Source organism: Bufo bufo, chromosome 5 (assembly GCF_905171765.1).
Source record: "Bufo bufo chromosome 5, aBufBuf1.1, whole genome shotgun sequence".
Taxonomy (NCBI): domain Eukaryota; kingdom Metazoa; phylum Chordata; class Amphibia; order Anura; family Bufonidae; genus Bufo; species Bufo bufo.
This window is the reverse complement of record NC_053393.1, coordinates 37,851,925-37,867,447: the sequence shown is the minus strand read 5'-3', so window position 1 is coordinate 37,867,447 and position 15,523 is coordinate 37,851,925. Positions and strand designations below refer to the sequence as shown.

At 40.1% G+C, this 15,523-nt stretch overlaps 1 protein-coding gene across 2 annotated transcripts in view; it reads right to left on the bottom strand.

Annotated features, from left to right (window-relative positions):
- ASAP1 (ArfGAP with SH3 domain, ankyrin repeat and PH domain 1) overlaps window positions 1–15,523 on the bottom strand; it is a 188,508-nt gene that overhangs the window by 154,189 nt on the left and 18,796 nt on the right. For both annotated transcript variants that reach the window (XM_040431230.1, XM_040431226.1), the window contains exon 2: window positions 1,097–1,183. In XM_040431230.1, coding sequence (XP_040287164.1) covers window positions 1,097–1,155 — 59 coding nt within the window. In that variant the 5' untranslated portion in view covers window positions 1,156–1,183. The remainder of the gene's footprint in view (window positions 1–1,096; window positions 1,184–15,523) is intronic.

The following is a 15,523-nucleotide window of genomic DNA, read 5'->3' as shown; positions in this document are numbered from 1 at the left end:
TGTGTGACAGTATACAGTAAGCTCCCCGTACTGGTGATTGCGGGCACCCAAATAGGGTTGGATTTGAGAGAATTGCTTCAATAGCAATCCCTCTGTGTAATATCATAATCATCAAGCTCCAATCTGATAAAAACACTTATGTCTGCTGAAGGAATATCAATGGCACTAAGTTCTCCAGTTTTCTAGTTTCATGTTTAATCATTGTGCAGCAATTCTTCATCATTTTCAATGTCTCTGCTTGCTGTCAGTGAATGGGGACAGTCATTGCTTTCGTCTAGAAGCTTAAACTCCTGTACAGATTGAATACTTTTGGTGTTTGCTATAGTCGTATCCATTACGGAGAGTCCCCTTGTGCCTCCAGTGAAGGCCGGGTCTCACTAGTGGTCGGAGTCCATGCCAAGATGCGGTAATGTATAAGTGGTAAGAAGTGCACAGAGTCCCACAGAGCCCTCCAAACGACCCAGCGCCCCAAATTTTGGCCATGATGTGCAGCTCTGCAGTTTTGTCACACTGTGCTCTCAGTGGTCACTACATTTACCTTCTCCACATTGCTTGGGAGGCATGTTGCGCTTCTCCATGTTGTTAACATACAGCTGTGCCGTGTGCATGGTGACACCAATAGGCATAATTAGGGACCATAGAGAAGCATTCAATCTGGTCAACAGAAGTCAAAGCAAAGTTTTCCTGTACCTGGTGCACTGATTCAGTCATCTGCCGTAGCCCTATATATGAGCTCCCCGCTCCCATGGGTACTCGCCACCTAGTGCACATCCCCAACCAGCCGCTCCTATGGTTACGACATGTCACTAGAAGGCGATATACAGCACTGCCACCTGACTAGTACTATTATACCTGCACATTTCATGCATATTCTGTTATAACAATGTGATGACAAGTGACAGTGTAATAATATCGATGCCACGTGTGAACAGCTTAGATGAGCAGATAATTAAACGAACCCACGGTTTCTCCAATAAATAAAGACCCTACAATATAGCAGGTCCTGGATTTATGTGTATTAGTCCTGGAGCGGAGAATGAGTCGTTGCTGGGTATGAGCTTAGGACATAGGGTCTCCATAATAAAAGGTCACCTACCGAGTCCATAATGAGTCCCTGGATGAAAAACTTGAGAGCCTGGAGGCTGACGATCGCATGTCTCAGCTGTCACCGCCAGAAAATTACCTGCGATAGAAATGAGAGAAAAGCTTATGACACAGTAGCTCCAAATGTCGTCAATTTACTTGTTTTCTTGTAGTTTACTGTTCATAGCTTAGAAAACAAAAAGAATGACTCATGATATTTAATAGGAATCGTGGTTCATTTATAATACTGATAAGACTGTCATTAGCACCAACACAGTCACATTTCATCAATCCCTGCCTACAATACAGTAGAGTATGCTGACTATCGGGAGCGCAGGTGTCCTGTATTAACTACTAAAAAAACTGCCTCCTGTGTACAAGAATATAACTACTATAATACTGCTCCTATGTACAAGAATATAACTACTATAATACTGCTTCTATGTACAAGAATATAACTACTATAATACTGCTTCTATGTACAAGAATATAACTACTATAATACTGCTCCTATGTACAAGAATATATCTACTATAATACTGCCTCCTATGTACAAGAATATAACTACTATAATACTGCCTCCTATGTACAAGAATATAACTACTATAATACTGCCTCCTGTGTACAAGAATATAACTACTATAATACTGCCTCCTGTGTACAAGAATATAACTACTATAATACTGCCTCCTATGTACAAGAATATAACTACTATAATACTGCTCCTATGTACAAGAATATATCTACTATAATACTGCCTCCTATGTACAAGAATATAACTACTATAATACTGCTCCTATGTACAAGAATATAACTACTATAATACTGCTCCTATGTACAAGAATATAACTACTATAATACTGTTCCTATGTACAAGATTATAACTACTATAATACTGCTCCTATGTACAAGAATATAACTACTATAATACTGCTCCTATGTACAAGATTATAACTACTATAATACTGCTCCTATGTACAAGAATATAACTACTATAACACTGCTCCTATGTACAATAATATAACTACTATAATACTGCTCCTATGTACAAGAATATAACTACTATAATACTGCATCCTATGTACAAGAATATAACTACTATAATACTGCTCCTATGTACAAGAATATAACTACTATAATACTGCTCCTATGTACAAGAATATAACTACTATAATACTGCTCCTATGTACAAGAATATAACTACTATAATACTGCCTCCTATGTACAAGAATATAACTACTATAATACTGCCTCCTATGTACAAGAATATAACTACTATAATACTGCTCTATGTACAAGAATATAACTACTATAATACTGCTCCTATGTACAAGAATATAACTACTATAATACTGCTCCTATATACAAGAATATAACTACTATAATACTGCTCCTATATACAAGAATATAACTACTATAATACTGCACCTCTGTACAACAATATAACTACTATAATACTGCTTCTATGTACAAGAATATAACTACTATAATACTGCCTCCTATGTACAAGAATATAACTACTATAATACTGCTCCTATATACAAGAATATAACTACTATAATACTGCTCCTATATACAAGAATATAACTACTATAATACTGCACCTCTGTACAACAATATAACTACTATATTACTGCTCCTATGTACAAGAATATAACTACTATAATACTGCTCCTATGTACAAGAATATAACTACTATAATACTGCCTCCTATATACAAGAAAATAACTACTATAATACTGCTCCTATGTACAAGAATATAACTACTATAATACTGCACCTCTGTACAACACTATAACTACTATATTACTGCTCCTATGTACAAGAATATAACTACTATAACACTGCCTCCTATATACAAGAATATAACTACTATATTACTGTTCCTATGTACAAGAATATAACTACTATAATACTGCCTATGTACAAGAATATAACTACTATAATACTGCTCCTATGTACAGGAATATAACTACTATAATACTGCACCTCTGTACAACAATATAACTACTATAATACTGCTCCTATGTACAACAATATAACTACTATAATACTGCACCTCTGTACAACAATATAACTACTATATTACTGCTCCTATGCACAAGAATATAACTACTATAATACTGCCCCTATGTACAGGAATATAACTACTATAATACTGCTCCTATGTACAAGAATATAACTACTATAATACTGCTCTTATGTACAAGAATATAACTACTATAATACTGCTCCTATGTACAAGAATATAACTACTATAATACTGCTCCTATGTACAAGAATATAACTACTATAATAGTATTCCTATGTACAAGAATATAACTACTATAATACTGCTCCTATGTACAAGAAAATAACTACTATAATACTGCTCCTATGTACCAGAATATAACTACTATAATACTGCTCCTATGTACAAGAATATAACTACTATAATACTGCTCCTATGTACAAGAATATAACTACTATAATGCTGCTTCTATATAAAAGAATATAACTACTATAATACTGCTCCTATGTACTAAAATATAACTACTATAATACTGCTCCTATGTACAAGAATATAACTACTATAATACTGCTCCTATGTACAAGAATATAACTACTATAATACTGCCTCCTGTGTACAAGAATATAACTACTATTATACTGCTCCTATGTACAAGAATATAACTACTATAATACTGCTCCTATGTACAAGAATATAACTGCTATAATACTGCTCCTATGTACAAGAATATAACTACTATAATACTGCTCCTATGTACAAGAATATAACTACTATAATACTGCTCCTATGTACAAGAATATGACTACTATAATACTGCTCCTATGTACAAGAATATAACTACTATAATAGTGTTCCTATGTACAAGAATATAACTATTATAATACTGCCTCCTATGTACTAAAATATAACTACTATAATACTGCTCCTATGTACAAGAATATAACTACTATAATACTGCTCCTATGTACAAGAATATAACTACTATAATACTGCCTCCTGTGTACAAGAATATAACTACTATTATACTGCTCCTATGTACAAGAATATAACTACTATAATACTGCTCCTATGTACAAGAATATAACTGCTATAATACTGCTCCTATGTACAAGAATATAACTACTATAATACTGCTCCTATGTACAAGAATATAACTACTATAATACTGCTCCTATGTACAAGAATATAACTACTATAATACTACCTCCTATGTACAAGAATATAACTATTATAATACTGCTCCTATGTACAAGTATATAACTACTATAATACTGCCTCATATGTACAAGAATATAACTACTATAATACTGCCTCCTATGTACAAGAATATAACTACTATAATACTGCTCCTATGTACAAAAATATAACTACTATAATACTGCTCCTATGTACAAAAATATAACTACTATAATACTGCCTCCTATATACATGAATTTAACTACTATAATACTGCTTCCTATGTACAAGAATATAGAAGGCAATTTTTAAGTAGTTATATTCTTGTACATAGTAGACAGTGTTATAGTAATTATATTCTTGTACATAGGAGCAGTATTATAGTAGTTATATTCTTGTACATAGGAGGCAATATTGTAGTAGTTATATTCTTGTACATAGGAGCAGTATTATAGTAGTTATATTCTTGTACATAGGAGCAGTATTATAGTAGTTATATTCTTGTATATAGGAGCAGTATTATAGTAGTTATATTCTTGTACATAGGAGGCAGTATTATAGTAGTTACATTCTTGTACATAGGAGGCAGTATTATAGTAGTTATATTCTTGTACATAGGAGCAGTATTATAGTAGTTATATTCTTGTACATAGGAGCAGTATTATAGTAGTTATATTCTTGTACATAGGAGGTAGTATTATAGTAGTTACATTCTTGTACATAAGAGGCAGTATTATAGTAGTTATATTCTTGTACATAGGAGGCAGTATTATAGTAGTTATATTCTTGTACATAGGAGCAGTATTATAGTAGTTATATTCTTGTACATAGGAGCAGTATTACAGTATTTATATTCTTGTACATAGGAGCTGTATTATAGTAGTTATATTCCTGTACATAGGAGCAGTATTATAGTAGTTATATTCATGTACATAGGAGCAGTATTATAGTAGTTATATTCTTGTACATATGAGGCAGTATTATAGTAGGTACATTCTTGTACATAGGAGGCAGTATTATAGTAGTTATATTCTTGTACATAGGAGGCAGTATTATAGTAGTTATATTCTTGTACATAGGAGCAGTATTATAGTAGTTATATTCTTGTACATAGGAGCAGTATTATAGTTGGTAGATTCTTGTACATAGGAGCAGTATTATAGTAGTTATATTTTTGTACATAGGAGCAGTATTATAGTAGTTATATTCTTGTACATAGGAGCAGTATTATAGTTGGTAGATTCTTGTACATAGGAGGCAGTATTATAGTAGTTATATTCATGTACATATGAGCAGTATTATAGTAGTTATATTCTTGTACATATGAGGCAGTATTATAGTAGTTACATTCTTGTACATAGGAGCAGTATTATAGTTGGTAGATTCTTGTACATAGGAGCAGTATTATAGTAGTTATATTTTTGTACATAGGAGCAGTATTATAGTAGTTATATTCTTGTACATAGGAGCAGTATTATAGTTGGTAGATTCTTGTACATAGGAGGCAGTATTATAGTAGTTATATTCATGTACATAGGAGCAGTATTATAGTAGTTATATTCTTGTACATATGAGGCAGTATTATAGTAGTTACATTCTTGTACATAGGAGGCAGTATTATAGTAGTTATATTCTTGTACATAGGAGCAGTATTATAGTAGTTATATTCTTGTACATAGGAGCAGTATTATAGTTGGTAGATTCTTGTACATAGGAGCAGTATTATAGTAGTTATATTCTTGTACATAGGAGCAGTATTATAGTTGGTAGATTCTTGTACATAGGAGGCAGTATTATAGTAGTTATATTCATGTACATAGGAGCAGTATTATAGTAGTTATATTCTTGTACATATGAGGCAGTATTATAGTAGTTACATTCTTGTACATAGGAGGCAGTATTATAGTAGTTATATTCTTGTACATAGGAGCAGTATTATAGTAGTTATATTCTTGTACATAGGAGCAGTATTATAGTAGTTATACTCTTGTACATAGGAGGCAGGATTATAGTAGTTATATTCTTGTACATAGGAGCAGTATTATAGTAGTTATATTCTTGTACATAGGAGCAGTATTGTAGTAGTTATATTCTTGTACATAGGAGCAGTATTATAGTTGGTAGATTCTTGTACATAGGAGCAGTATTATAGTTGGTAGATTCTTGTACATAGGAGCAGTATTATAGTAGTTATATTCTTGTACATATGAGGCAGTATTATAGTAGTTATATTCTTGTACATAGGAGGCAGTATTATAGTAGTTATATTCTTGTACATAGGAGCAGTATTATAGTAGTTATATTCTTGTACATAGGAGCAGTATTATAGTTGGTAGATTCTTGTACATAGGAGCAGTATTATAGTAGTTATATTCTTGTACATATGAGGCAGTATTATAGTAGTTATATTCTTGTACATAGGAGGCAGTATTATAGTAGTTATATTCTTGTATATAGGAGGCAGTAATATAGTAGTTATATTCTTGTACATAGGAGCAGTATTATAGTTGGTAGATTCTTGTACATGGGGGACAGTAATATATTTCATCCCTGTATTGTTTTCCCCCAATCCTTTCAGTTCTTTCTTATGTTCTCATTATCGCCCCCGTTGAATAAACCTCTTCAGATCAGGTATCGTGAGAACACAAATGGTCACCTTCCCCCATACTTACTGTGCAGATTACGTTTGGTTCTAGTTTATAGTTTCTTACATATGAGTAGATCACATTTCTTTACAGATACCATTATGGTGAAGCTATTGTTATCTATGAAGGTAATGTTTTCTATGTCCTTGGTAGGTATGACATTTTCTATTAAATATTTTATTAGTCCTCTCCCTGGACCTTTCCAGAAGGACCTCATTGTTTTTTTATCATGAACTTGAAGATAAGAATCTTTGACTTTTAGACAAAGACATGTGTGATAGTGTGAGTGAATGTAAGGCACCGTGAATTGCATAAGTTTATGATCCCCTTCAGCAGCCATAACATGGGACTGGATTTTATCAGGTGATACATTCCTGTGATACTTGGAATTACAGCCTAATGAAAGTTCCTATGGGTGTTTCTGTAGATGCACATAGAGGGGCTTTACATCACATGTTTAACTGTAAGGTATGAGGGAAACAGAAGTGGACCCCAGGGGTATTGCAGAACAGGAGTTTTGTACATGACATGATATTTGAGGCCTCTAGTATGAATGGTAGTAATAGGGGGCGGGGCTGTGACAACCATACATTCATTTCTATGTAAGTAGGTCTGTTATAGTATAGCAAAATGATTTAAAGGAGAATTCCCTTTAAAGCGGTTATCCGATGAATAATGTAAAAAGTGAAAAATCATACACAATCTAGTATATTACAACCTCTTTCTAAGGCCTCCTGCTGCGGGCCGCAATGCACAAACACTGACTGTGCGGCAGCCGCAACGGATCGCTGACCCATTCACTTTGACGGCTCCGCGATCCGCCCATTCTGCAAAAAGATAGGACATGTTCTATCTTTTTGCGGAACGAAAGTACGGGACGAAACCCCACGGAAGCACTCCGTAGTGCTTCCGTAGGGTTCCGTTCCGCACCATTCCGCATCTCCAGATTTGAGGACATGGAACCAGCTAGGTTAATTTCAAGCTGTCAGCTTGGGGGCAAGTCCTTTCTCAGGGAGTGTGTCCTTTCTCAGGGGGTGTGTCCTTTCTCAGGGGGTGTGTCCTTTCTTAGGGGGTGTGTCCTTTCTCAGGGAGTGTGTCCTTTCTGCTGCAGCTGGTGACAGCTGAAGGATGGAACTGAGCATGTGCATCCATCTCAGTGAGCAGGACAGAGAAATTAGAAAAAGAGCAAGCAGCAGGTGGCGCTATACTGATAGATTTCATTGAATAACTAAGTAGCTATAATATATTTTTAATTACATGCAATCACAAAAGTGGTCACATCCAAGTGTTGGTTTCAAAACCGTGGAATATCTTTCATGGGACAACCCCTTTGGGGTAAATGCACACGCACAGGATTTATGTGCGGACAATCCGCATTGATATCTGCAGGTGTTCAAAGGGAAATCTGTGCGGTCAATCTGCATCAATTGGTGCAGATTTGCATGCGGATTCGATGCAGATTTTCCTCTCCCTATTGAAGTAAATGGAGAAAATCCGGTCAGGAAAAATAAAATAAATTGACACGCTGCGTATTTTAAAATCCGCACCGCAGGTCAAAATCCGCACAGAAAAAAATCTGCATCATGTGCATGAGAATTTCAAATTCTCATAGAATATAATGTACACGACCTACAGAGCGGATTTTCCTGATCGTGTGTATTTACCCTTCATCGTCTATGATTAGTGTGGGGACAGAACCCGAGACCCCTATGATCAGCAGTAGATAGACTGGAGGCTTGGGCAGAGAAGTGACAGATGAGGTTTAACACTGACAAATGTAAGGTTATGCACATGGGAAGGAAAAATGCAAGTCACCCGTACATACTAAATGGTAAAACACTGGGTAACACTGACATGGAAAAGGATCTAGGAATTTTAATAAACAGCAAACTAAGCTGCAAAAACCAGTGTCAGGCAGCTGCTGCCAAGGCCAACAAGATAATGGGTTGCATCAGAAGGGGCATAGATTCCCGTGATATGAACATAGTCCTACCACTTTACAAATCACTAGTCAGACCACACATGGAGTACTGTGTACAGTTCTGGGCTCCTGTAAACAAGACAGACATAGCAGAGCTGGAGAGGGTCCAGAGGAGGGCAACTAAAGTAATAACTGGAATGGGGCAACTACAGTACCCTGAAAGATTATCAAAATTAGGGTTATTTACTTTAGAAAAAAGAGGGGAGATCTAATTACTATGTATAAATATATCAGAGGTCAGTACAGAGATCTATCCCATCATCTATTTGTCCCCAGGACTGTGACTGTGACGAGGGGACATCCTCTGTGTCTGGAGGAAAGAAGGTTTGTACACAAACATAGAAGAGGATTCTTTACGGTAAGAGCAGTGAGACTATGGAACTCTCTGCCTGAGGAGGTGGTGATGGTGAGTACAATAAAGGAATTCAAGAGGGGCCTGGATGTATTTCTGGAGTGTAATAATATTACAGGCTATAGCTACTAGAGAGGGGTCGTTGATCCAGGGAGTTATTCTGATTGCCTAATTGGAGTCGGGAAGGAATTTTTTATTCCCCAAAAGTGGAGAAAATTGGCTTCTACCTCACAGGGTTTTTTGCCTTCCTCTGGATCAACTTGCAGGATGACAGGCTGAACTGGATGGACAGATGTCTTTTTTCGGCCTTATGTACTATGTTACTATGTTACACAGCACCTTTTCCTGTGTTTGTGGCTATGCCTGGTACTGCAACTTCATGTCGTTTAAAGGGGTATTCCCATCACAAACAATGGGGGCATATCACTAGGATATGCCCCTATTGTCTGATAGGTGCGGGTCCCAGAGGTGGAGCCGATAACGGAGCAGGAAAAGTGGTGGCTGGAGGACCCCGGGGTCCGGCCAACACCAAGCACTCTCTCCACCGCTCCCTTTCATCGCTATGGGGCTAGAGCTCAGCTATTTTCGGCGGCACCGTAGAAATGAACGGAGGGCAGCTGCGCATGCGCAGTGCGCCCTCTACCACCTTACCCGTTCTGTACTCGGTGCAGGTACGGGTCCCAGAGGTGGGACCTGCACCTGTCAGACAATGGGGACATATCCTGTCTGTGATGGGAATGCCCCTTTTAACTGAATGGTGCTGAACTGCAGTTCCAGATATGGCCAGAGTGGTGCTGTCCTGATTACAGCAGTCAAGAGCCCTTCTGTTTTTTGATTGGGGAGATTTCAAGGATTCACTCATAAATGGTCTGTGCTACTGAGAGGCCGTCATCTTATCTGCAAGAAAACCCCTTTAAATCCTACAGCTCTGCTCCTGTACTGACCAGATTTGGTGTTTTAGTTACTGGACCGAACAGATTAATTATCTGGAATGGTGATAATTAAAGCATTGATTAACTTGATTGGAAATACCTGCGATAGTAAATGAGATGGGTCCTGCTGGACCACGGCTTCTTCTACCAGGAAGATACACGTTAACGCTCCATGATTTAACCCCTCCCTGCCTGTCTGCTGCTGCTGCTGTACATAAGACGGTCAAATACATTGGCATTCTGCCTCATTGAAATATTCTCTGCTTTCACATACTGTAGTACTTGCAGCTTTCATTTCCGTGTTGATTATTTTTTTTTTCCTTAAAGGGATAGTCCACTTTGAGTAATCTTTTTTGTTAGAAAGATGCCCCTTTGATAAACTAATCACAGCTATCGGGACCCCCAGTAATCAGCTCTAATCAGTGGAGAAACTCCACTACAGCGCCACCACAGGAGAATTGAGTATTACATAGCTCCTATAGAAATCAATGCACTGTGTGTGTGACGTATGACGTTTTGGTTCTCCCAGGGACATAGATGCTCTTCTTTCCCATTCTCTTTTAAATAAGGGTTCTGAACAGGAGACCCCCTATGGAGAAAGAAGAAATTGTGGGGGCATTACATACCATAGGGATTTCTGGGCAGGGGCAGATTGGCCATAGACCTTACAGGGAATTTTCCCTGTGGGCCAATGCCCAGGGGGCATCACAGAGGGACAGCTTTTTGGGGCAATATATTGTGCTTCACTGTGGTATGGTATATGGTTTGGTATGGGACGGTATTGTGCGCCATGGTTTTGCTGATCCCGCCAACTTGTGGTGCCCCCCCCCCTAGAACATGGAGCCTCTTTAAGTTCCCAGCCCCCCTCGGTCTCTGGGGCTATATGTGAGGGACTATTTTGTATGTAGGAGAGAAAAGAGTTAACAAAAGATAATTGCAGTGAACCCTGGGAGATGTAGGTGCTTGACTGTCTAATGTAGGGGCGCTCACCTGGTGGACTGGCCATAGACCTTCCAGGGAAATTTCCCGGTGGGCCAATGCCCACCTAAGCCCTCCTCTTAACCAGAAGCAAGGTACATAAAGATCTAATGCTCTCAGCATTAATTAATTTAGGCAGTATTTTGTGCTGCACTGTGGTATCTGGGGGCCACTTTTAGTTTTTTTCCAGGGCCACTTCAAGTTCCCACTCTGCCCCTGCCTGGACCCCTGTATGTCCTGCATTCTACAGTAGAATATGATGGAGAAGCAGGGAGACGTCAGCTTCCTGCTTCACGATTCCCCTGCTATCTGTAATTCAGCTCAAGCAGGCGAGATGTAGTGATGTCATCACACCTGCTGCGCTCAGCCGTAGACAGCGCAGAAAGTCTGCTCCTCTCTGTTTGTCGGGGGAACGTGGGGTAGTTAAGTATTCAACCTGGATGAACAGGTCTGTAAGAGGGGGCATAACTGAAAGGTGGCCACTAAAGGGGCATAACCAGCGCCGTACACGTAGAGCGCTGGGCAAACATGGTGCCCACTCGTGCGTGCAACGGGCGTCATGGCCGGTGGGTCTCTGCACAGCAGGGACCCGCGGTTAATGCCGTGATCAAGTGATGCTTCTTACCGGCATCCTCTGCGGCCAATGAGGATGCCGGTAATTTAATTCAATACCCTGGGTCTCTCTGAAGAGACCCAGGATATTGAAGCTGCAATTCAGGGTATTGAAGCTGCAGGTGGCAGGACAACATAAGAAATGAGCAATTCTGTACAAATAATGGGTCTAAAAGACCCATGATTGTTCCTAATAATAATTAAAAAAAAGGATTTTGTAGGCTCAAATACGAGCTTCAAAATCATAACAAAAAATGTTTAAAAATATATTAAAAATTTGAAATATAAACGTTTTAATCACCCCCTTTCTGTATCATAAAAAAATAAATACATAAATAACAAAAAATATAAACATCATGGGTATCGCTGTGTCCGAAAACGCCCGTACTATTAAAATATGGCCTCATGCACACGACCGTTGTTGTATTCCGTGTCCGTTGTTCCGTTTTCCGTGATTTTCTGCAGACCCATTGACTTTTAATGGGTCCGTTGAAAACTCGGATATGACCTGTCCTATTTTTTTCACGAACAACGGTTCGCGGACCCATTCAGTCAATGGGTCTGTGAAAAAACACGGAGGCACACAAGATTGTCATCCGCGTCCACGTGTCCCCATCCGTTTTTTTCTTATCATTTGCAAGGCAAACTTTCCTTCATGTCTGGTGATCCTCCAAAAATCAAGGAAGACACACGGAAACGGATCACGGAACAACGGATCATGGAACAACGGAACCCCGCTTTGCGGACCGTGAAAAAATACTGTCGTGTGCATGAGGCCTATTAAAATATTTTTCCAAGACGGCGAATGGTGTAACGGAAAAAAAGGTCAAAATGGCCAATTTGCAATTTTTTCATCGCGTCTGTTACCACGGACCATAATGCAATTCTATGACAGAATGCAAAACAGAATGCCTTTAGAGGCATTCCGTTATTCATTCCGTCATAATAGAAGTCTATGGGCTGCATAACGGATCCGTTCCCTTTCCGTTATGCAAGGGAGTCCTCTCCTGATCCTGAGTCCTCTCCTGCATAACGGAAAACGGGACGGATCCGTTATGCAGCCCATAGACTTCTATTATGACGGAATGAATAACAGAATGCCTCTAAAGGCATTCGGTCATAGAATTGCGTTATGGTCCGTGGTAATGGAATCCATAACGCAATTCACCTTTTACCAGTAAACAAATCGCAAACGAATTTCATAACCGGAAATTCGCTCATCTCTAGTGACCACTAAAGGGGGCATTAGGCCTCATGCACAAGACCGGTCTTAAAAAAAAACGGATCCGCAAAAAATACGGAAGACATCCGTGTGCATTCCGTATTTTGCGGAATGGAACAGCTGGCCCCTAATAAAACAGTCCTATCCTTGTCCGTAATGCGGACAAAAATAGGACATGTTCTATTTTTTTGCGGAACGGAAATACGGACATATGGAAATGGAGTAACTTCCGTTTTCTTTGTTGACCCGTTGAAGTGAATGGTCCGCAAGAAAAACGGAACAGACACGGAAAGAAAATACCTTTGCGTGCATGAGCCCTTACTCTGTGTGGGGCAGAAAGCGTCCGTGTTTTGTCCTTGTAGTGCAGAAGGACTGAAGATTTCTAGGGACCTGATGGAAATCTATAATGCAGTCCCGCATTTCTATCTAGTAGTATTTATGGTACAGAGTGAATGTTTTTGATTTGCAGCACTTTGTGGACCCCAGCAGCAATGTTCTGCGAGAAGAGCCTCCATAGGTTAGTGCCAAGGACACTATATAACGGCTTGTACTATTAAAGGGTTTCTGTCACCAGAAATACCTACATTAAACAGGCTGACGTTAGCGATGTGCCAATGTCGGCTGAGCCTAACTAGCCTATTCCTAGTTGTATCTCCATAAGGGCTTGTTCACACGACCGCGTGAAGCCCGTGCCATGGACTGCAAATTGGGGTCCGCAATGCACGGGCACCATCCGTGGGCAGCCGCATGGGGATTGCAGACCCATTCACTCGAATGGGTCCGCGATCCGTCCGTTCCGCAAAAAGATAGAGCAAGTTTGCGGAAGCACGGAACGGAACCCCAGAAAGCACTCCGTAGTGTTCCGTTCTGTGCTTCCGTTCCGCATCTCCGGATTTGCGGACCCATTGAAGTGAATGGGTCCGCATCCGTGATGCGGAATGCACACGGAACGGTGCCCGGGTATTGCGGATGGGCAAACGCGGTCCGCAAAATGGCAACAGGCAGCACACGTTCGTGTGAATAAGCCCTTATGGAGAACCGGGGGCATGGATACAGCTAGGAATAGGCTAGTTAGGCTCAGCTGACATGGGCACATCGCTAACGTCAACCAGTTTAAGGCTAGGTCTACACGACGACATTTGTCGCGCAACAGAAAGGGCACAACTACACTGCAACATTTTGCGCAACAATTTTTATAACGGTTGTCTATGGTGTCGCACTGCAACACGCGAATGGATTTTTTGCGACTGTCGCGTCGCAGCATGTCGCAGTGCGACACCATAGACTACCATTATAAAAATTGTCGCGCGACATTGGTGCGACAAAATGTCGACGTGTAGCCCTCGCCTAATTTAGGTATTTCTGGTGACAGGAGGAATATCATGTATTCCCGTGTTGGCCACACCCCTCGCAGTTTTTATTCTATCACCATTTTTTTTTCTCTGGCACAAAAAGTTGCTGCAGTTTTTCGGAAAGTCTCTGAGCCTTCTGTAGACAGACCCCGACCCAGCGTCATGTGAGGGGCAGCAAATATAAAAATACATCCCAAGAAAATCTTCCGCCCGTGTTATTCTTCCACTTGAGTGAGCGGGCCTGAATTATTCAGAGGTGAGGTCTGGTTACTGTGAGATCACACACGTGGCACGTGGCCACTCACTCCTCTGTTATTCTGGGAGGGAAGGGGGGTGCTAATGAAAACAGCTGCAGATTGTGGTGGCTGCTCCCCCCCTGCCTCATGGCTGCTGCTTCCTACTTTAAAGGACGTCCAAAACTTTTTACGTAGAGTAACTTCAATGATTGCACAGCTGAGGGTTTGTTACAATTGTATCCAGTCTGCTCGATGGCATCTGCTGCAAATCTCCCTCTTGCTACAATGTATCAGTGCAGCTGAAATATGTGGACAGGAAGGGTCTTAGGGCTCATGTACACAAACGTATTTTGTTTCCGTGTCCGTTCCGTTTTTTTTCTTCTTTTTTTCTTTGCAGCCTGTATGCGGAACCATTCACTTCAATGGGTCCGCAAAAAAAACGGAAATTACTCCGTGTGCATTCCGTTTCCGTATGGCATCATGCACACGGCTATTCTGCCGCTGTCGTGCGGTCCCCAGTGCACGGGCAACATGCGGCGGCCTGGACGGATCAAGACCTATTCAATTGAATGGGTCCGTGATCCGTCCGCACCGCAAAAACATGTTCTATTTTTTCGCGGTGCAGAGGCACGGACAGAAACACCACGGAAGCAATCCGTCGTGCTTTTGTGGGGTTCCGTGCCTCCGTTCCGCAGCTCCGGATTGCGGACCCTGATGCGGGGAGCACACGGCCGGTGCCCGCATATTGCCGTGTGCATGAGGTCTATATGTCTGTATGTCCGTTCCGTATGTCCGCATTACGCTCAAGGATAGGACTGTTCTATTAGGGACCAGCTGTTCCGTTCCGCAAAATACTGAATGCACACGGACCTTATTTTCTGTGGATCCGTATTTTGCGGACTGCAAAATGCATACGGTCATGTGCATGAGCCTTTACTCATAC